Genomic DNA, 24,122 nt, shown 5'->3' on the forward strand with positions numbered 1-24,122 from the left:
CCAAGTCTTACAACCTTGCTTCACCATAGAGAGATGCCATCTCCCATCCAGGAGAAGCTCCAACGGGATCTGCCTGATTTAATACGTTGTCTGGTCGCTTGTCAGAGACCTGCTGGATTCAAATACAGCTAGTGACGCCGTGAGATCTTTTGGGTCACTGCAAAAAATCTCGCAAGTCACGTGAGCAGTTCAGGCCTTGATTTTCAAAAGTATTTACATGCTTAACACTGGATTTTACATTTGCTAATGCACGTTACCTGTCTTAAGTGGCTTTTGAAAATTGCTACAATATGTGCTACTGAGCTGTCCATAGGTTGTGCCTGTATTACGTGCACTTAACGTGAGTAAATGGCTTTTGAAAATTGCTATGACAGTATGCCACATTGAAAATTCGTCTGTAAGGGTACAAGCACAATCATGTGCAGTGTAACCCTGTTAGAGTGAACTTTTATCATGAAAAGCTGTCAGGCACTGATTTGATGAAAGAAACTTAGCCCTGCAAGCGGGTTGAGTTGGTCCAATAAAAAGGTATCGCCTACCACGGGTTGTTGCACGTGATTTCTACTAATAACTGGGCAATTCATATTGTAGGAACAGTTTTCCCGCACTTCTGTATCAAGCACAGGAAACGTAGTAAAAAGGGTTGATTTTCCAAACAATATCGTTACTTGCAAAGTCCACAAGCACTCGCCCTTTGAGAACTGCCGAGAGAAAACAGACCTGCAACCATGTGCAGCGGTTTTTTCCCTTTAAAACAGCTGCACACGCACACGTGAGTGGGCGTGAGGAAACGTAAGCCTGCGTTGTATAACCTGCACGTGTATGGTAAGTGCAGGCTAGAAACGTGCACAAATGTACCCTGCAACCTGCATGCACATGTAAAAAAAAACGCAAGGATACATATACTGCACTTATCTGGATAAGTCTTAAAAGCACTGCTTAGCTGCCTCAGTGAGCTAGCCGGATACGTCTTAAAATAGTGCCACTTAGCTGGATAAGCAGCACTTTTCAGACTTATCTAGCTATCTGGTTTAGCCGGATAAATTGGAACTTATCAAGATAAGTGGTGCCCAACTACTATACCCACGTATTTTTACGCTGCTGCTGCTCGATCGAGCTTTGCTTTTGGACGTGGCCGTAGAAGGCTAAGAACGTCCCTGGAGCGACCCTTTTTTTTTTTTTTTGCACACGGACATCTACTTGTGCACTCTTACTTGCACGTGTATGCCGTAGGTTTCTAAAATAGCATCTGCACGAGTATACGCCGATTTTTATGCACGCAACTTTTGAAAAGGTCAGCTTCAAGCATGTAGTTCGGATAATGGAAATCTATACACGTCGCGGCATTCCCCGCCCTAACTCCTACCCCGGGAATTCTCCACTTGAGATATTAGACAGGTCAAAGTATCACGGGAGGTGACGACAGACCGGGAGCAATCGGCCTACCCAGTCTGTACGGTTGCTCCTGTGTACACTGCTCACTGTATTAAGAATATATCCCAGCTGGCAGCTGCCTACACAATATTACTGTCCAACCAGCTCAGCTTGGTGGTTTTCCTTATTTGACATCCAAGCTCTAAGTAGATGAGAACACAGCTATAGCTGCTAGAGGCGAGCACGGAAAAAAATGTTCTCTTTCTTTCGCTTGGTGTTTCCAGTCTGGTTCGTGAGATTAACCTGAAATAAGCACCAATGCCAAACATGAAAGCCGCTGCCAAGAAAAATTTAGAGACAGGGCTAGGTTACCCCGCCTCCCACCAAAACCCCCACCGCCGTCAAAATTTAAGAAACGTCACCCTCCAAGCCTTTCCCCGTATCCCCACCCTCTCCGCCACAAAATGGGACGGGGCGGGCGTCATCCCCCGTCGCTCCTGCCCTGCTGGGTCTGATTTGGAAAATGGTGCCTGCTGGCCCTGAGGTCAGCACTAATTTTGTTATATGGCGGGGAAACAACAATTCGGGATTGACCCCGTTCTATTCCAACTTTGCAGAGTGAAATGAAATAAAAAAACAACCCTCAATTTTATTTTTCGGTTTCCTTTTGGAAATTAATAAAACCCCGGTGCTGCCAAAATCAAAAAGTTAACCCTTGCCAGACCTCTCCTGTTCCTCCCTAAGGGGGTTCTGTGAAGTCAGAATGGAGCAGCAGCGAATCCCTCACTGCTCCTGCCCTGGTCCCTGTTTTCCAAACGGCGCCGACCTCCGGGCTGCTGGGGGGGTTATTTTGAAAACAGAGATTGCTTCCTACTCCAGTTTGACTTCACAGAGCCCCAAAGAAGGGGTCAGAGATGACCTGGGAGAAAGGGGGGTGGGAGACAATTCTTAAAATTTTGGGTGCTGGATTTTTTTTTTTTTTTTAATGTCTGAAAGAGAAAGACAGAAGCCTAAATTTCGAGAGGCTTTTCACTCGTTTTCTAACAAAAGATCTCTGTTGCATTTTTATTTCATTAGAAAATGGATGCATATCCCTAATAGCTACCGGTAGCTGTTTTTTGGGGTTTTTTTTACAGCATTTCAAAACTCACCAGTTGATTCTTAAACTGAAAATGCCACTCTTCGTGAAATCATTGGTGAAAGAGTACAATTTCTGCAGACCCACCAGCTAAAAAGCTGAAATGACCTCCTGAGTAGCAACAAAACGTAAGAACCATTTTGCAAAGAATATGGAAAGTTATAATTATGACTTGATGATGCCAATAAACCCTCTGTGAAAAGCTGGAAGAATACTTAAGCAGGAAGCAGAGCTCTCAGACAGGCCAGGGAGAGCTGCTGACCTGTAAAATGCCCGGGGATTTCTAGTCAGAGAAAACGTTTGGAGGCTAGGATGACATCGTTTCCTTCTGAACTGAATTCTCCAGACAAGGGAATACCCAACATCTCGTACTCCAAGGAGGAACATTTCTGTATCTGCGCAGAGACTGGAAGGGGGAGATCCAAAAATTAGGCATTTCTCCATTGCAGTCCCCTGGGACTAGCAAATCAGTCTGATAATTTACTCGGTTAAAGTTTTGTTATCTGTTATATTTCACCCTTTATTCTCATTTACCTGATTACTCCCGCTAGGAGTGGATTTGCAGGGTACAAATCCTTCCTAGAGGAATGGAGAGATTCAAACCGGATTGGTTTGGATCTATTTTATCACGTTCCTGGATAACTTTAGACCCACTCTGACACATCTAGAGAGAGATCAAAATCACAGAGCACGTAGAAGGGGGAGGGGGTTTAAAAATAGCAATTTATGCGCAGAATCGGGCCTCCCCCAATTCCTTACCAGTCTGCTCCAATTAAGGAGGGAGGGAACTTTCCTACCCTCCTACCTACCCTCCCTAACTCTTCCCCCTCTCCTCCCCGACCCCTTTTAAGGCCCTACCTTTTTGTTTTTTTTCTTGTTTTCAAACTTACGCCAGCTCCTGAGCTGGCGTGAGTCGTGCGTGCCGGCAGGCTGCCAGCACACGATCCCCTGGCACAGCAGCAAATGGATGCTGTACCGGCGGCCTCCAGCTCCGCCCCACCCATCGCAAGAGGCCCTGGCTCTTGTGCACATAACGGGGATTTTTCCCTTTAGAAAACAGCCACTGCTATTAATCAAGTTTACTTAGAGAATAGCCACTGCTATTAATCAATTATACTTAGGGAATAGCCACTGCTATTAATCAATTATACTTAGGGAATAGCCACTGCTATTAATCAATTATACTTAGAGAACAGCCACTGCTATTAATCAGGTTTACTTAGGGAACAGCCACTGCTATTAATCAATTATACTTAGAGAACAGCCACTGCTATTAATCAGGTTTACTTAGAGAACAGCCACTGCTATTAATCAAGTTTACTTAGAGAATAGCCACTGCTATTAATCAATTATACTTAGGGAATAGCCACTGCTATTAATCAATTATACTTAGGGAATAGCCACTGCTATTAATCAGGTTTACTTAGAGAACAGCCACTGCTATTAATCAATTATACTTAGGGAATAGCCACTGCTATTAATCAGGTTTACTTAGAGAACAGCCACTGCTATTAATCAAGTTTACTTAGAGAACAGCCACTGCTATTAATCAATTATACTTAGGGAATAGCCACTGCTATTAATCAGGTTTACTTAGGGAACAGCCACTGCTATTAATCAGGTTTACTTAGAGAACAGCCACTGCTATTAATCAATTATACTTAGGGAATAGCCACTGCTATTAATCAGGTTTACTTAGGGAACAGCCACTGCTATTAATCAGGTTTACTTAGGGAACAGCCACTGCTATTAATCAGGTTTACTTAGAGAACAGCCACTGCTATTAATCAGGTTTACTTAGGGAACAGCCACTGCTATTAATCAGGTTTACTTAGAGAATAGCCACTGCTATTAATCAGGTTTACTTAGAGAATAGCCACTGCTATTAATCAGGTTTACTTAGAGAACAGCCACTGCTATTAATCAAGTTTACTTAGGGAACAGCCACTGCTATTAATCAGGTTTACTTAGGGAACAGCCACTGCTATTAATCAGGTTTACTTAGGGAACAGCCACTGCTATTAATCAGGTTTACTTAGGGAACAGCCACTGCTATTAATCAAGTTTACTTAGAGAACAGCCACTGCTATTAATCAGGTTTACTTAGGGAACAGCCACTGCTATTAATCAAGTTTACTTAGAGAACAGCCACTGCTATTAATCAGGTTTACTTAGAGAACAGCCACTGCTATTAATCAGGTTTACTTAGAGAACAGCCACTGCTATTAATCAGGTTTACTTAGGGAACAGCCACTGCTATTAATCAGGTTTACTTAGAGAACAGCCACTGCTATTAATCAGGTTTACTTAGGGAACAGCCACTTCTATTAATCAGGTTTACTTAGGGAACAGCCACTGCTATTAATCAGGTTTACTTAGGGAACAGCCACTGCTATTAATCAGGTTTACTTAGAGAACAGCCACTGCTATTAATCAGGTTTACTTAGAGAACAGCCACTGCTATTAATCAAGTTTACTTAGGGAACAGCCACTGCTATTAATCAAGTTTACTTAGGGAACAGCCACTGCTATTAATCAAGCTTACTTAGAGAACAGCCACTGCTATTAATCAGGTTTACTTAGGGAACAGCCACTGCTATTAATCAGGTTTACTTAGGGAACAGCCACTGCTATTAATCAGGTTTACTTAGGGAACAGCCACTGCTATTAATCAAGTTTACTTAGGGAACAGCCACTGCTATTAATCAGGTTTACTTAGGGAACAGCCACTGCTATTAATCAAGTTTACTTAGGGAACAGCCACTGCTATTAATCAGTGTTTACTTAGGGAACAGCCACTGCTATTAATCAGGTTTACTTAGGGAACAGCCACTGCTATTAATCAGGTTTTTACTTAGGGAACAGCCACTGCTATTAATCAGGTTTTACTTAGGGAACAGCCCACTGCTATTAATCAAGTTTACTTAGGGAACAGCCACTGCTATTAATCAGGTTTACTTAGGGAACAGCCACTGCTATTAATCAAGTTTACTTAGGGAACAGCCACTGCTATTAATCAGGTTACTTAGGGAACAGCCACTGCTATTAATCAGGTTTACTTAGGGAACAGCCACTGCTATTAATCAAGTTTACTTAGGAGAACAGCCACTGCTATTAATCAGGTTTACTTAGAGAACAGCCACTGCTATTATCAAGTTTATTAGAGAACAGCCACTGCTATTAATCAGGTTTACTTAGAGAATAGCCACTGCTATTAATCAGGTTTACTTAGAGAATAGCCACTGCTATTAATCAAGTTTACTTAGAGAACAGCCACTGCTATTAATCAGGTTTACTTAGAGAATAGTCACTGCTATTAATCAGGTTTACTTAGAGAACAGCCACTGCTATTAATCAGGTTTACTTAGAGAATAGTCACTGCTATTAATCAGGTTTACTTAGAGAACAGCCACTGCTATTAATCAGGTTTACTTAGAGAATAGCCACTGCTATTAATTGCATCAGTAGCATGGGATCTTCTTGGTGTTTGGGTAATTGCCTGGATTGGCCACTGTTGGAAACAGGATGCTGGGCTTGATGGACCCTTGGTCTGACCCAGTATGGCATGTTCTTATGTTCTTAAGGCAGGAGACCCGTTGCTAAGTCCAGTCTTTGATGCGCAGCTGGGCCTTATCTACCCAGCCGCATGTCATCATCAGGAGGCACCGACAGCCCAGGTTCCCGTGGTGGGCCCTTTAAAGGATGTTGCAGGGTGTGCACGCGTGCCTAGGGATAGCCCACAGGGGAGGAGAGAGGGCGTCCAGGCCGTGCAGAGAGCCGGGATGTACTGGGGGTGAGTGGTGCTGGTTGCGGGCGGGTCTTGCTGATCTTCCTGGTTTTCTCCTCTATCCTTCTGAAGGGTGGGCTGCTAAGCTGATTTATTTTGCAAATTTTCCCCAAAATCGTCATGTGGGGAGACTGACATTCATCTGCTACCCCCTGACCTCTGCCACAGAACGAAAGAAATAGGCCATCTCTGCCAGATAGCTTTCTATTGTTCTGTATCACCAGATATCTAAAACCTTTTTCTTTACAGCAGGTTTTCAGCTGCAGATTGATGTTTTCTATATGGCACAGCCTTTCCTCTGTCTTTCCATGAACATGTAATACTTCTGATAAAGCTGTGGTCTTTGCCATGTGCCTGAGCACCTTCCCCGGTTTCTGGAAATCTCCCCGTACTACAGAGACGCTGTTTCTAGCCAGGTCACTGGTCCTCCAAATGGATTATAACAATTTTAGAAACCTTACTTCTCTAATCGCACCAATAAACAGAATTGCGTTTCTTCTAGTTGAGAATCCTGGAAGGCATGTGTATTCCTTGTGTCCCTCTGTTCTCTCTCCACAGTGTATTATATGTTTATTATAAAGCCATCCTGTGCCATCCTGTGATACTGCTTAGCTTAGAGCCTCTGCAGAGTGCATTGCTCCTTTTTCTAACAGGTTATTCTTGGTTGCTGTTTGAATACTTCTAAACTTCCTATTGGATCTGTTCCTGTCTTGCTCTCTCTCTCTCACTCCTTATTGGTACTTGGACGCAAAGTAATCTGTGATTGTTCCTGCCTAGAGGGATTTTTTGTTTGGGGGGGAAAAAAGGATCTTCTGGCTCAGCTCATCCTGAATCCTCCTCCAGACTCCCAGAAGCATCATTTTTTCACCTATTCACCAGTATCCACTATAGCAGCAGGTGCCTTCCTGTGACTACTGGGTTTCCAGAGACTTATAACAGAGGACTCAGACTCTGCTGTCTGTACGGCTACTCTTGATGTCATATTATTCAAAGGGAGTGTTGAACTATTCCTTACTGTGATAAATGTTTGGTATTCATCTGGTATCTGAAACTGAGGAAGAAGGTTTAACTGGCTGTCTAGGTACCCATGATAAATAAGTTAAGCATTCCCTTAACTTACTTAGTCTTCCACAGCTCCCATAGACTGTTTTCATACTGTTGACGTCCAGAACCTATGCTCATGTTTTCACTCATCAATAAGAAATTTCTCCCTCCTCCCCCCCTCCATGAACAACCTTCCTTCCCCCTCCCCCCCCCATGTGCTAGTCTCGCTCTAATAGTGCATTCTGCTACTGTTCCTAGTTATGTTATGTTATATTATCCAAGTTGTTCACTCCCTTGTTCATTGTAAGACATATGTTGTCATTGTTTTCTACTTGTTATAATGTAAACCGGAGTGATAAGTAATTCTGTTACCTGAACTTCGGTATAAAAAAAAGTTATAAATAAATAAATAAAATGATAGGAATCGTGAGCAGAGGGTAGCACATCCTCAAAATATGTCCCCAAGTTAATGTCTTTGATAAAGAAGAGTAACCCAGTATAAGGAGTTTTCTGTTTTGAGATCTTTTGACAGTACTTTTTTTTTTTGGGGGGGGGGGGGTTTGTGCATTAGATTTTTTTTTCCTTTCACTTCTGATACCACTTCAGTTTCCATTTCTGGAACATTCTCATTTTCCAATGTAGAAACGGCATTTTGTATGGGTAACATTTAGGGGAGGGGTGTCTGTCACAGAGCCCACTGTAGCCCATCTATAGGGACCTTCATTTTCAGTTTTCTTTGGAATGTCAATGTTATAAAAAACAAACAAAAAAAATCAGCGGAAAAACGACTGTTAAAAACCACAAGAGAAAAATCAGCGGACAAGTAGTTTTTCCACTAGATTTTTTTTGGTTATAACATTGAAATTCCCAGGAAAAATAAAATAACCGAAAATGAAGGTCCATACCCATCTATTGCTGAGTTTTTGAATCCTCTTTCAAACTGGCAGATGGTGAATATATTTTTCCTTCCAAAAATGAGTGCAGAATTTTTTTTGCACAGAATTCCCCCAGGAGTATTTGGTGGAGGAAGCCAATAATGCACCCATCCAGAACGAGTCCCAACTAATGCCGCGCTTACGTGTTGTAAAAGCATTCACAATGTTGTACTTTTTCTAGTCAATACTTTGCTTTTATAAATGCTGCATCTTTGCTTAATAAGCAGGCACATTAAAGACGGCTTTTACGTATGCTCTGCAGAAAATAAATCCATTACATGAAGAAACTGAAACCAACCTATGAATGCAATCATGGAATCCATCTTTCAAACTGGGCACGGCTCACAATTTGCGCAGGTTAAGTGGACACAGATTTATGCATAAACCGGGTGGCAGATTTATGAAATATTGTACATTTCTGCCCCCAAAGTATGCAGTTATCTTGCTGTAAATGCACAGATTTCCAATGCCAGAGCACGCTTGCCTTTTCTACTTATTTTAGAAGCGTACACAGGTATATAATATATTCTAGGGGGCTAAAAATAAACCTGGAAGCAGTCTCTCTTTTATTTAAAGTACGCCTGCACGTTGTTCACACGTGGACTCCCCAGTTTGCCAATACCCCCCCCCCCCTCCAGTTTCCCTAGGCTATTTGGCACTTTGCCCTGAAATCCCCCCATCAGTTCACCTAGACCCCCGACCCAAACAGCAGGCAAAAGAAGAGTCCGATTTCAATGGCACAGGTCCGTTAGCCCATACCCGATCAAGTTAAGTAACGAAAATACGCGTAAGCCTCTTACAGAATAGCAACCTGCTCGCGGACTTCTGAACCGCCAGCCTGCTCTCCCCAGTAAACCGCACGTGCCATGATGCTATAAAAACACGTATGTGTGTGTGTGTGTGTGCATGCTACGTCTGCACGCATGTGTTGTTTTTGCACGTGAAGGGGCCGGCTTGGTATTTTCTGGTTTATGAATAAAGAAAGTCTGCAGGTGCTTTCTACCCGTGGATCTTGCACCAGATTTTAAGGGGAAAGCATGCATCGACTTTGCCTTTCAACACTGCTGCGGGTGCACAGTATCCGTGGATTTTTGCACTTGCTTTCAGCGTGAGCAACATTTTACCAGAAGATAAAGCGCGTACGTCTGCAATTTCAAATTCTTTGTGCGTTATTTTCAGCGCCTGCCCATAATGCACTCCTGGGAACAGCTCCCCACCAATTTGGCTAAAAGTACATGCACCGTACACTGTTGGCTAGACTGGGGATGGGCGATTTTACATTGCCCTTTCAGTCACAGAATATAAGCCTCATTTTCCAGTTTGCTACAGCTAGAAATAAAAGTTTAATAAACAGGCTGTAGGCGGTAACTAAAAGAAGTGGTGAAGAAAAAAAAAAAAAAGGGACATCTAAAATTTGGTGCCTGCCACTGGCTCGGGGCCCAGAAGAAGCTGTCATCGCTTTATATTGCCCAGGCAGAAAAAGGAGCTGCTCACAGGAGAAGCGGGAAGGGGAGCAGGAGGAGGAGAGAGACTGGAAGAAGCTGTCATCGCTTTATATTGCCCAGGCAGAAAAAGGAGCTGCTCACAAGTGGGAAGGGGAGCAGGAGGAGAGGGGCTGGAAGAAGCTGTTATCGCTTTATATTGCCCAGGCAGAAAAAGGAGCTGCTCACAGGAGAAGAGGGAAGGGGAGCAGGAGGAGAGAGGCTGGAAGAAGCTGTCATCACTTTATATTGCCCAGGCAGAAAAAGAGCTGCTCACAGGAGAAGCGGAAAGGGGAGCAGGAGGAGGAGAGGGGCTGGAAGAAGCTGTCATCACTTTATATTGCCCAGGCAGAAAAAGGAGCTGCTCACAGGAGAAGCAGGAAGGGGAGCAGGAGGAGGAGAGGGGCTGGAAGAAGCGGAAAGGCATGAAAAATTTTTTAAAAAGGGAGTAAAAACACCTAAATACAAAAAAAAAAAAAAAAAAAAGATATGGAGAGGAAGAAAAAACGCTTAATAAAGGTTATAAAGGAAAGAAATGTGGGGTTAGTTTCTAAACATTTTGGCTGCCGGCCAGATTTTCTAAGTACTTTCTCACTGCTCCTTAAAAGCATACTTAAAGGGAGCTTCAAAATTAGCCAGGAGCCGAAGGCATTTGAAATTAAAATGATGAAATTCTTCGAGATGCCCAGAGTTAGAAACGAGTGAATATGCAAAGGTCAGGATGAATCATTATCTTCTGACAGAACGCGATAATCAAACCAGAACTGGCTGAGTCAGAACCGGCCTCTGCTGGTCCACGGCACCACGGGCCTTCATCCCCCCCCCCCCCCCGTGACTTATCCTCGACCCAGCCCGCTCGTCACCAGTCCTAAGCCTGCCGCACCTACCGGAACATGCGCCCCTGTTCAGGTGAGCGTTTACAGACCGTCGTAGCAACTTTCAAAAGCCACTTACACGGGCAAGGCACACTTACACGTCTAAAACCCAGTCTTAAGCCTGTAAACGCTTTTGAAAACCGTTCCCAAAGGGCGTGTGGCTGTTAAGCAGTGCCCGAGACTCCCTCTTCCCTACGAACGAGCTCGTATAAGTAACGATGCAATCGTCTGCTTGTCTACGCACAAAATAAACTGTGCTTCTTTGCTCCTTTTCACGGTCAAGGCCTAAGGCTCAACGTTGCCCTTCTGTTCTCATTTCCTAACTTAAAATAAGATTTTACAAACATAGTGCGGGCGGCTGAATTTGCAGAGAAAAGGAATAGCAGGGGGCTGGGTCCATCAATCAGATCGCCGGACTCTCTGGTAAGGGCCCGGGTTCTTTTTGTCAGAACTGTTCAGTGCTCAAGGAATGGGACGGGCTAAACAGAACATTATTAGCACTGTGACCAACGCCCATCCCTATCGGGCAAGCTTTCCTCTCTTCCTCCATAACTTATTACTTCTTTGGTACACATCAGTCCACATGCTGGGCTTGTGTTAAACTATGCATGGTTTTCGGGTGCTGTCTTATCCCATTGCACAACACGACCACAAGCTCCCAAAAAACCGCAGCTGGCACCGCCGTCCCGCACGGATCCGCACGTACCTGTAAACATTTTGGTGATGGCTTTGCTCTGCTTGCGGGCAGAACAGACGAGGAGCAGCCAGGGGGGAAAGAAGTCGTAATGAGCCGCTAGGAGCTCCGCTATAGTCCCGGACAAGTCTGCGGGCCTCTGCTCAGCCTCTGCCAGGTTGCATCCTTCGTCGATTGAATCCACCAGCAGGAAGAGGCTCTGAGAGGGAGCCTTCATGGCCAGGAGCGGGAGGAGAACACACCTGCAAGGAAGACACAACAGCTCAGTGTCCTGGGACTTCTGCCACGGACATACCCTACAGTCTACGAAAACACAGTCCGATACCTGAAACTACCTGAAAACAAGAAACGGATTTTTTTTTTTACTAAGAACATAAGAAATTACCATACTGGGTCAGACCAAAGGTCCACCAAGCCCAGCATCCTGTTTCCAACAGAGGCCAAAACCAGGCCACAAGAACCTGGCAAGTACCCAAAAACTAAGTCTATTCCATGCTACTGTTGCTAGTAATAGCAGTGGCTATTTTCTAAGTCAACTTAATTAATAGCAGGTAATGGGTTTTGCTGTTTAAACTGGATGAATCCTAGGGCTCATAAAATGAGCTTTTAGCACTGGCTTGTACACCCTCTACACTTACATAGAATACAAAAACATAAGAAGTGCAATGCCGGGTCAGAGAAAGGGCCCAGCAAAACTCAGCATCTTCTTATTTACAAGAGTGCTCAATCCGAGTCTCCCGGAAGTACATGGACAATCCCTTCCCTTGGATTATTCCCACGTCTGCTTGCCTAAGGATTGTTAATGGACATCTCTTCCAGAAAACCTGCCCAAACCCTGTTTTTTATCCAGCTGTACTATTAATCTTAACCACATCTGCTGCAACAATTTCCATAGCTTGTGTACCGACTGAAAAAAAATTATTTTGTTTTAAATCTGCACCAGTTTGTTTCATGCAGTGTCCAATAGACCCTTCCTTTCTGAACTCACTTTATCCACTCGCTCATTTGCTCCTGCTTACACTATTACACCCTGCTCCTCACAGGTCTCCCAGTGATCCATCTCTCTCCCTGCAATCTGTCCTAAATTCAGCTGCATGACTTATCTTTCCCCAAAGTCACTGCACCCATACCAGAACCCTTTCCTCTCTCTCATCTCCTCCTCTTACACTATTACATCCTGCTCCTCACAGGTCTCCCAGTGATCCATCTCTCTCCCTGCAATCTGTCCTAAATTCAGCTGCACGACTTATCTTTCACCAAAGTCACTGCACCCATACCAGAACCCTTTCCTCTCTCTCATCTCCTCCCTCTTACACTATTACATCCTGCTCCTCACAGGTCTCCCAGTGATCCATCTCTCTCCCTGCAATCTGTCCTAAATTCAGCTGCATGACTTATCTTTCACCAAAGTCACTGCACCCATACCAGAACCCTTTCCACTCTCTCATCTCCTCCTCTTACACTATTACATCCTGCTCCTCACAGGTCTCCCAGTGATCCATCTCTCTCCCTGCAATCTGTCCTAAATTCAGCTGCACGACTTATCTTTCACCAAAGTCACTGCACCCATACCAGAACCCTTTCCACTCTCTCATCTCCTCCTCTTACACTATTACATCCTGCTCCTCACAGGTCTCCCAGTGATCCATCTCTCTCCCTGCAATCTGTCCTAAATTCAGCTGCATGACTTATCTTTCACCAAAGTCACTGCACCCATACCAGAACCCTTTCCACTCTCTCATCTCCTCCTGCTTACACTATTACACCCTGCTCCTCACAGGTCTCCCAGTGATCCATCTCTCTCCCTGCAATCTGTCCTAAATTCAGCTGCATGACTTATCTTTCACCAAAGTCACTGCACCCATACCAGAACCCTTTCCACTCTCTCATCTCCTCCTGCTTACACTATTACATCCTGCTCCTCACAGGTCTCCCAGTGATCCATCTCTCTCCCTGCAATCTGTCCTAAATTCAGCTGCATGACTTATCTTTCACCAAAGTCACTGCACCCATACCAGAACCCTTTCCTCTCTCTCATCTCCTCCTGCTTACACTATTACATCCTGCTCCTCACAGGTCTCCCAGTGATCCATCTCTCTCCCTACAATCTGTCCTAAATTCAGCTGCACGACTTATCTTTCACCAAAGTCACTGCACCCATACCAGAACCCTTTCCTCTCTCTCATCTCCTCCTGCTTACACTATTACACCCTGCTCCTCACAGGTCTCCCAGTGATCCATCTCTCTCCCTGCAATCTGTCCTAAATTCAGCTGCATGACTTATCTTTCACCAAAGTCACTGCACCCATACCAGAACCCTTTCCTCTCTCTCATCTCCTCCTGCTTACACTATTACACCCTGCTCCTCACAGGTCTCCCAGTGATCCATCTCTCTCCCTGCAATCTGTGATAAATTCAGCTGCATGACTTATCTTTCACCAAAGTCACTGCACCCATACCAGGACCCTTTCCTCTCTCTCATCTCCTCCTGCTTACACTATTACACCCTGCTCCTCACAGGTCTCCCAGTGATCCATCTCTCTCCCTGCAATCTGTCCTAAATTCAGCTGCATGACTTATCTTTCACCAAAGTCACTGCACCCATACCAGAACCCTTTCCTCTCTCTCATCTCCTCCTCTTACACTATTACATCCTGCTCCTCACAGGTCTCCCAGTGATCCATCTCTCTCCCTGCAATCTGTCCTAAATTCAGCTGCACGACTTATCTTTCACCAAAGTCACTGCACCCATACCAGAACCCTTTCCTCTCTCTCATCTCCTCCTCTTACACTATTACATCCTGCTCCTCACAGGTCTCCCAGTGATCCATCTCTCTCCCTGCAATCTGTCCTAAATTCAGCTGCACGACTTATCTTTCCCCAAAGTCACTGCACCCATACCAGAACCCTTTCCACTCTCTCATCTCCTCCTCTTACACTATTACATCCTGCTCCTCACAGGTCTCCCAGTGATCCATCTCTCTCCCTGCAATCTGTCCTAAATTCAGCTGCACGACTTATCTTTCCCCAAAGTCACTGCACCCATACCAGAACCCTTTCCACTCTCTCATCTCCTCCTGCTTACACTATTACATCCTGCTCCTCACAGGTCTCCCAGTGATCCATCTCTCTCCCTGCAATCTGTCCTAAATTCAGCTGCATGACTTATCTTTCACCAAAGTCACTGCACCCATACCAGAACCCTTTCCTCTCTCTCATCTCCCCGCTTAGACTATTGCACCCTGCTCCTCACAGGTCTCCCATGATCCATCTCTCTCCCTGCAATCTGTCCTAAATTCAGCTGCACGACTTATCTTTCCCCAAAGTCACTGCACCCATACCAGAACCCTTTCCACTCTCTCATCTCCTCCTGCTTACACTATTACATCCTGCTCCTCCCAGGTCTCCCAGTGATCCATCTCTCTCCCTGCAATCTGTCCTAAATTCAGCTGCATGACTTATCTTTCACCAAAGTCACTGCACCCATACCAGAACCCTTTCCTCTCTCTCATCTCCTCCTGCTTACACTATTACACCCTGCTCCTCACAGGTCTCCCAGTGATCCATCTCTCTCCCTGCAATCTGTCCTAAATTCAGCTGCATGACTTATCTTTCACCAAAGTCACTGCACCCATACCAGAACCCTTTCCTCTCTCTCATCTCCTCCTCTTACACTATTACATCCTGCTCCTCACAGGTCTCCCAGTGATCCATCTCTCTCCCTGCAATCTGTCCTAAATTCATCTGCATGACTTATCTTTCACCAAAGTCACTGCACCCATACCAGAACCCTTTCCTCTCTCTCATCTCCTCCTCTTACACTATTACATCCTGCTCCTCACAGGTCTCCCAGTGATCCATCTCTCTCCCTGCAATCTGTCCTAAATTCAGCTGCATGACTTATCTTTCACCAAAGTCACTGCACCCATACCAGAACCCTTTCCTCTCTCTCATCTCCTCCTCTTACACTATTACATCCTGCTCCTCACAGGTCTCCCAGTGATCCATCTCTCTCCCTGCAATCTGTCCTAAATTCAGCTGCACGACTTGTCTTTCACCAAAGTCACTGCACCCATACCAGAACCCTTTCCTCTCTCTCATCTCCTCCTCTTACACTATTACATCCTGCTCCTCACAGGTCTCCCAGTGATCCATCTCTCTCCCTGCAATCTGTCCTAAATTCAGCTGCACGACTTATCTTTCACCAAAGTCACTGCACCCATACCAGAACCCTTTCCTCTCTCTCATCTCCTCCCTCTTACACTATTACATCCTGCTCCTCACAGGTCTCCCAGTGATCCATCTCTCTCCCTGCAATCTGTCCTAAATTCAGCTGCACGACTTATCTTTCACCAAAGTCACTGCACCCATACCAGAACCCTTTCCACTCGCTCATCTCCTCCTGCTTACACTATTACACCCTGCTCCTCACAGGTCTCCCAGTGATCCATCTCTCTCCCTGCAATCTGTCCTAAATTCAGCTGCACGACTTATCTTTCACCAAAGTCACTGCACCCATACCAGAACCCTTTCCTCTCTCTCATCTCCTCCTGCTTACACTATTACATCCTGCTCCTCACAGGTCTCCCAGTGATCCATCTCTCTCCCTGCAATCTGTCCTAAATTCAGCTGCACGACTTATCTTTCACCAAAGTCACTGCACCCATACCAGAACCCTTTCCACTCGCTCATCTCCTCCTGCTTACACTATTACACCCTGCTCCTCACAGGTCTCCCAGTGATCCATCTCTCTCCCTGCAATCTGTCCTAAATTCAGCTGCATGACTTATCTTTCACCAAAGTCACTGCACCCATACCAGAACCCTTTCCTCTCTCTCATCTCCTCCTGCTTACACTATTACATCCTGCTCCTCACAGGTCTCCCATGATCCATCTCTCTCCCTGCAATCTGTCCTAAATTCAGCTGCATGACTTATCTTTCACCAAAGTCACTGCACCCATACCAGAACCCTTTCCTCTCTCTCATCTCCTCCTGCTTACACTATTACATCCTGCTCCTCACAGGTCTCCCAGTGATCCATCTCTCTCCCTGCAATCTGTCCTAAATTCAGCTGCATGACTTATCTTTCACCAAAGTCACTGCACCCATACCAGAACCCTTTCCACTCTCTCATCTCCTCCTCTTACACTATTACACCCTGCTCCTCACAGGTCTCCCAGTGATCCATCTCTCTCCCTGCAATCTGTCCTAAATTCAGCTGCATGACTTATCTTTCACCAAAGTCACTGCACCCATACCAGAACCCTTTCCTCTCTCTCATCTCCTCCCTCTTACACTATTACATCCCTGCTCCTCACAGGTCTCCCAGTGATCCATCTCTCTCCCTGCAATCTGTCCTAAATTCAGCTGCACGACTTATCTTTCACCAAAGTCACTGCACCCATACCAGAACCCTTTCCTCTCTCTCATCTCCTCCTCTTACACTATTACATCCTGCTCCTCACAGGTCTCCCAGTGATCCATCTCTCTCCCTGCAATCTGTCCTAAATTCAGCTGCATGACTTATCTTTCACCAAAGTCACTGCACCCATACCAGAACCCTTTCCTCTCTCTCATCTCCTCCTGCTTACACTATTACATCCTGCTCCTCACAGGTCTCCCAGTGATCCATCTCTCTCCCTGCAATCTGTCCTAAATTCAGCTGCACGACTTATCTTTCACCAAAGTCACTGCACCCATACCAGAACCCTTTCCACTCTCTCATCTCCTCCTCCTTACACTATTACATCCTGCTCCTCACAGGTCTCCCAGTGATCCATCTCTCTCCCTGCAATCTGTCCTAAATTCAGCAGCACGACTTATCTTTCACCAAAGTCACTACACCCATACCAGAACCCTTTCCTCTCTCTCATCTCCTCCTCTTACACTATTACACCCTGCTCCTCACAGGTCTCCCAGTGATCCATCTCTCTCCCTGCAATCTGTCCTAAATTCAGCTGCACGACTTATCTTTCACCAAAGTCACTGCACCCATACCAGAACCCTTTCCTCTCTCTCATCTCCTCCTGCTTACACTATTACATCCTGCTCCTCACAGGTCTCCCAGTGATCCATCTCTCTCCCTGCAATCTGTCCTAAATTCAGCTGCATGACTTATCTTTCACCAAAGTCACTGCACCCATACCAGAACCCTTTCCACTCTCTCATCTCCTCCTGCTTACACTATTACATCCTGCTCCTCACAGGTCTCCCAGTGATCCATCTCTCTCCCTGCAATCTGTCCTAAATTCAGCTGCACGACTTATCTTTCACCAAAGTCACTGCACCCATACCAGAACCCTTTCCTCTCTCTCATCTCCTCCTCTTACACTGTTACATCCTGCTCCTCACAGGTCTCCCAGTGATCCATCTCTCTCCCTGCAATCTGTCCTAAATTCAGCTGCATGACTTATCTTTCACCAAAGTCACTGCACCCATACCAGAACCCTTTCCTCTCTCTCATCTCCTCCTGCTTACACTATTACATCCTGCTCCTCACAGGTCTCCCAGTGATCCATCTCTCTCCCTGCAATCTGTCCTAAATTCAGCTGCATGACTTATCTTTCACCAAAGTCACTGCACCCATACCAGAACCCTTTCCTCTCTCTCATCTCCTCCCTCTTACACTATTACATCCTGCTCCTCACAGGTCCCAGTGATCCATCTCTCTCCCTGCAATCTGTCCTAAATTCAGCTGCATGACTTATCTTTCACCAAAGTCACTGCACCCATACCAGAACCCTTTCCTCTCTCTCATCTCCTCCTCTTACACTGTTACATCCTGCTCCTCACAGGTCTCCCAGTGATCCATCTCTCTCCCTGCAATCTGTCCTAAATTCAGCTGCATGACTTATCTTTCACCAAAGTCACTGCACCCATACCAGAACCCTTTCCTCTCTCTCATCTCCTCCTCTTACACTATTACATCCTGCTCCTCACAGGTCTCCCAGTGATCCATCTCTCTCCCTGCAATCTGTCCTAAATTCAGCTGCATGACTTATCTTTCACCAAAGTCACTGCACCCGTACCAGAACCCTTTCCACTCTCTCATCTCCTCCTGCTTACACTATTACACCCTGCTCCTCACAGGTCTCCCAGTGATCCATCTCTCTCCCTGCAATCTGTCCTAAATTCAGCTGCATGACTTATCTTTCACCAAAGTCACTGCACCCATACCAGAACCCTTTCCACTCTCTCATCTCCTCCCGCTTACACTATTACATCCTGCTCCTCACAGGTCTCCCAGTGATCCATCTCTCTCCCTGCAATCTGTCCTAAATTCAGCTGCACGACTTATCTTTCACCAAAGTCACTGCACCCATACCAGAACCCTTTCCTCTCTCTCATCTCCTCCTGCTTACACTATTACATCCTGCTCCTCACAGGCTCTCCCAGTGATCCATCTCTCTCCCTGCAATCTGTCCTAAATTCAGCTGCATGACTTATCTTTCACCAAAGTCACTGCACCCATACCAGAACCCTTTCCTCTCTCTCATCTCCTCCCTCTTACACTATTACATCCTGCTCCTCACAGGTCTCCCAGTGATCCATCTCTCTCCCTACAATCTGTCCTAAATTCAGCTGCATGACTTATCTTTCACCAAAGTCACTGCACCCATACCAGAACCCTTTCCTCTCTCTCATCTCCTCCTCTTACACTATTACATCCTGCTCCTCACAGGTCTCCCAGTGATCCATCTCTCTCCCTGCAATCTGTCCTAAATTCAGCTGCATGACTTATCTTTCACCAAAGTCACTGCACCCATACCAGAACCCTTTCCACTCTCTCATCTCCTCCTGCTTACACTATTACATCCTGCTCCTCACAGGTCTCCCAGTGATCCATCTCTCTCCCTGCAATCTGTCCTAAATTCAGCTGCATGACTTATCTTTCACCAAAGTCACTGCACCCATACCAGAACCCTTTCCACTCTCTCATCTCCTCCTGCTTACACTATTACATCCTGCTCCTCACAGGTCTCCCAGTGATCCATCTCTCTCCCTGCAATCTGTCCTAAATTCAGCTGCATGACTTATCTTTCACCAAAGTCACTGCACCCATACCAGAACCCTTTCCTCTCTCTCATCTCCTCCTCTTACACTATTGCACCCTGCTCCTCACAGGTCTCCCAGTGATCCATCTCTCTCCCTGCAATCTGTCCTAAATTCAGCTGCATGACTTATCTTTCACCAAAGTCACTGCACCCATACCAGAACCCTTTCCTCTCTCTCATCTCCTCCTGCTTACACTATTACATCCTGCTCCTCACAGGTCTCCCAGTGATCCATCTCTCTCCCTGCAATCTGTCCTAAATTCAGCTGCATGACTTATCTTTCACCAAAGTCACTGCACCCATACCAGAACCCTTTCCTCTCTCTCATCTCCTCCTGCTTACACTATTACATCCTGCTCCTCACAGGTCTCCCAGTGATCCATCTCTCTCCCTGCAATCTGTCCTAAATTCAGCTGCATGGCTTATCTTTCACCAAAGTCACTGCACCCATACCAGAACCCTTTCCACTCTCTCATCTCCTCCTCTTACACTATTACATCCTGCTCCTCACAGGTCTCCCAGTGATCCATCTCTCTCCCTGCAATCTGTCCTAAATTCAGCTGCACGACTTATCTTTCACCAGAGTCACTGCACCCATACCAGAACCCTTTCCACTCTCTCATCTCCTCCTCTTACACTATTACATCCTGCTCCTCACAGGTCTCCCAGTGATCCATCTCTCTCCCTGCAATCTGTCCTAAATTCAGCTGCATGACTTATCTTTCACCAAGTCACTGCACCCATACCAGAACCCTTTCATCTCTCTCATCTCCTCCTCTTACACTATTACATCCTGCTCCTCACAGGTCTCCCAGTGATCCATCTCTCTCCCTGCAATCTGTCCTAAATTCAGCTGCATGACTTATCTTTCACCAAAGTCACTGCACCCATACCAGAACCCTTTCCTCTCTCTCATCTCCTCCTCTTACACTATTACATCCTGCTCCTCACAGGTCTCCCAGTGATCCATCTCTCTCCCTGCAATCTGTCCTAAATTCAGCTGCATGACTTATCTTTCACCAAAGTCACTGCACTCATACCAGAACCCTTTCCTCTCTCTCATCTCCTCCTGCTTACACTATTACATCCTGCTCCTCACAGGTCTCCCAGTGATCCATCTCTCTCCCTGCAATCTGTCCTAAATTCAGCTGCATGACTTATCTTTCCACCAAAGTCACTACACCCATACCAGAACCCTTTCCTCTCTCTCATCTCCTCCTGCTTACACTATTACATCCTGCTCCTCACAGGTCTCCCAGTGATCCATCTCTCTCCCTGCAATCTGTCCTAAATTCAGCTGCACGACTTATCTTTCACCAAAGTCACTGCACCCATACCAGAACCCTTTCCTCTCTCTCATCTCCTCCTGCTTACACTATTACATCCTGCTCCTCACAGGTCTCCCAGTGATCCATCTCTCTCCCTGCAATCTGTCCTAAATTCAGCTGCATGACTTATCTTTCACCAAAGTCACTGCACCCATACCAGAACCCTTTCCTCTCTCTCATCTCCTCCTGCTTACACTATTACATCCTGCTCCTCACAGGTCTCCCAGTGATCCATCTCTCTCCCTGCAATCTGTCCTAAATTCAGCTGCACGACTTATCTTTCACCAAAGTCACTGCACCCATACCAGAACCCTTTCCTCTCTCTCATCTCCTCCTCTTACACTATTACAACCCTGCTCCTCACAGTTCTCCCAGTGATCCATCTCTCTCCCTGCAATCTGTCCTAAATTCAGCTGCACGACTTATCTTTCACCAAGTCACTGCACCCATACCAGAACCCTTTCCTCTCTCTCATCTCCTCCTGCTTACACTATTACATCCTGCTCCTCACAGGTCTCCCAGTGATCCATCTCTCTCCCTGCAATCTGTCCTAAATTCAGCTGCATGGACTTATCTTTCACCAAAGTCACTGCACCCATACCAGAACCCTTTCCTCTCTCTCATCTCCTCCTCTTACACTATTACATCCTGCTCCTCACAGGTCTCCCAGTGATCCATCTCTCTCCCTGCAATCTGTCCTAAATTCAGCTGCACGACTTATCTTTCACCAAAGTCACTGCACCCATACCAGAACCCTTTCCTCTCTCTCATCTCCTCCTCTTACACTATTACATCCTGCTCCTCACAGGTCTCCCAGTGATCCATCTCTCTCCCTGCAATCTGTCCTAAATTCAGCTGCACGGACTTATCTTTCACCAAAGTCACTGCACCCATACCAGAACCCTTTCCTCTCTCTCATCTCCTCCTGCTTACACTATTACATCCTGCTCCTCACAGGTCTCCCAGTGATCCATCTCTCTCCCTGCAATCTGTCCTAAATTCAGCTACATGACTTATCTTTCACCAAAGTCACTGCACCCATACCAGAACCCTTTCCTCTCTCTCATCTCCTCCTCTTACACTATTACATCCTGCTCCTCACAGGTCTCCCAGTGATCCATCTCTCTCCCTGCAATCTGTCCTAAATTCAGCTGCATGACTTATCTTTCACCAAAGTCACTGCACCCATACCAGAACCCTTTCCTCTCTCTCATCTCCTCCTCTTACACTATTACATCCTGCTCCTCACAGGTCTCCCAGTGATCCCATCTCTCTCCCTGCAATCTGTCCTAAATTCAGCTGCATGACTTATCTTTCACCAAAGTCACTGCACCCATACCAGAACCCTTTCCTCTCTCTCATCTCCTCCTGCTTACACTATTACATCCTGCTCCTCACAGGTCTCCCAGTGATCCATCTCTCTCCCTGCAATCTGTCCTAAATTCAGCTACATGACTTATCTTTCACCAAAGTCACTGCACCCATACCAGAACCCTTTCCTCTCTCTCATCTCCTCCTCTTACACTATTACATCCTGCTCCTCACAGGTCTCCCAGTGACCCATCTCTCTCCCTGCAATCTGTCCTAAATTCAGCTGCATGACTTATCTTTCACCAAAGTCACTGCACCCATACCAGAACCCTTTCCACTCTCTCATCTCCTCCCTCTTACACTATTACATCCTGCTCCTCACAGGTCTCCCAGTGATCCATCTCTCTCCCTGCAATCTGTCCTAAATTCAGCTGCATGACTTATCTTTCACCAAAGTCACTACACCCATACCAGAACCCTTTCCTCTCTCTCATCTCCTCCTCTTACACTATTACATCCTGCTCCTCACAGGTCTCCCAGTGATCCATCTCTCTCCCTGCAATCTGTCCTAAATTCAGCTGCACGACTTATCTTTCACCAAAGTCACTGCACCCATACCAGAACCCTTTCCTCTCTCTCATCTCCTCCTGCTTACACTATTACATCCTGCTCCTCACAGGTCTCCCAGTGATCCATCTCTCTCCCTGCAATCTGTCCTAAATTCAGCTGCATGACTTATCTTTCACCAAAGTCACTGCACCCATACCAGAACCCTTTCCTCTCTCTCATCTCCTCCTGCTTACACTATTACATCCTGCTTCTCACAGGTCTCCCAGTGATCCATCTCTCTCCCTGCAATCTGTCCTAAATTCAGCTGCACGACTTATCTTTCACCAAAGTCACTGCACCCATACCAGAACCCTTTCCTCTCTCTCATCTCCTCCTCTTACACTATTACATCCTGCTCCTCACAGGTCTCCCAGTGATCCATCTCTCTCCCTGCAATCTGTCCTAAATTCAGCTGCACGACTTATCTTTCACCAAAGTCACTGCACCCATACCAGAACCCTTTCCACTCTCTCATCTCCTCCTGCTTACACTATTACATCCTGCTCCTCACAGGTCTCCCAGTGATCCATCTCTCTCCCTGCAATCTGTCCTAAATTCAGCTGCACGACTTATCTTTCACCAAAGTCACTGCACCCATACCAGAACCCTTTCCTCTCTCTCATCTCCTCCTCTTACACTATTACATCCTGCTCCTCACAGGTCTCCCAGTGATCCATCTCTCTCCCTGCAATCTGTCCTAAATTCAGCTGCATGACTTATCTTTCACCAAAGTCACTGCACCCATACCAGAACCCTTTCCTCTCTCTCATCTCCTCCTCTTACACTATTACATCCTGCTCCTCACAGGTCTCCCATGATCCATCTCTCTCCCTGCAATCTGTCCTAAATTCAGCTGCATGACTTATCTTTCACCAAAGTCACTGCACCCATACCAGAACCCTTTCCTCTCTCTCACCTCCTCCCTCTTACACTATTACACCCTGCTCCTCACAGGTCTCCCAGTGATCCATCTCTCTCCCTGCAATCTGCCCTAAATTCAGCTGCACGACTTATCTATCACCAAAGTCACTACACCCATACCAGAACCCTTTCCACTCTCTCATCTCCTCCTGCTTACACTATTACATCCTGCTCCTCACAGGTCTCCCAGTGATCCATCTCTCTCCCTGCAATCTGTCCTAAATTCAGGTGCACGACTTATCTTTCACCAAAGTCACTGCACCCATACCAGAACCCTTTCCTCTCTCTCATCTCCTCCTCTTACACTATTACATCCTGCTCCTCACAGGTCTCCCAGTGATCCATCTCTCTCCCTGCAATCTGTCCTAAATTCAGCTGCACGACTTATCTTTCACCAAAGTCACTACACCCATACCAGAACCCTTTCCACTCTCTCATCTCCTCCTGCTTACACTATTACATCCTGCTCCTCACAGGTCTCCCAGTGATCCATCTCTCTCCCTGCAATCTGTCCTAAATTCAGCTGCACGACTTATCTTTCACCAAAGTCACTGCACCCATACCAGAACC

The 24,122-nt window shown here is 46.0% G+C and overlaps 1 protein-coding gene across 6 annotated transcripts in view; it reads right to left on the minus strand.

Annotated features, from left to right (window-relative positions):
* Positions 1 to 24,122, minus strand: part of ANKRD50 (ankyrin repeat domain 50) — a 117,534-nt gene that overhangs the window by 22,653 nt on the left and 70,759 nt on the right. For 5 of the 6 annotated variants that reach the window (XM_029588687.1, XM_029588863.1, XM_029588772.1 and 2 more), the window contains one exon: positions 11,341 to 11,570. The exons of the other annotated variant lie outside the window; for it this stretch is intronic. In XM_029588687.1, coding sequence (XP_029444547.1) covers positions 11,341 to 11,570 — 230 coding nt within the window. The remainder of the gene's footprint in view (positions 1 to 11,340; positions 11,571 to 24,122) is intronic. 6 annotated transcript variants of the gene reach the window in all.

Source organism: Rhinatrema bivittatum, chromosome 1, assembly GCF_901001135.1.
Source record: "Rhinatrema bivittatum chromosome 1, aRhiBiv1.1, whole genome shotgun sequence".
Lineage (NCBI taxonomy): Eukaryota > Metazoa > Chordata > Amphibia > Gymnophiona > Rhinatrematidae > Rhinatrema > Rhinatrema bivittatum.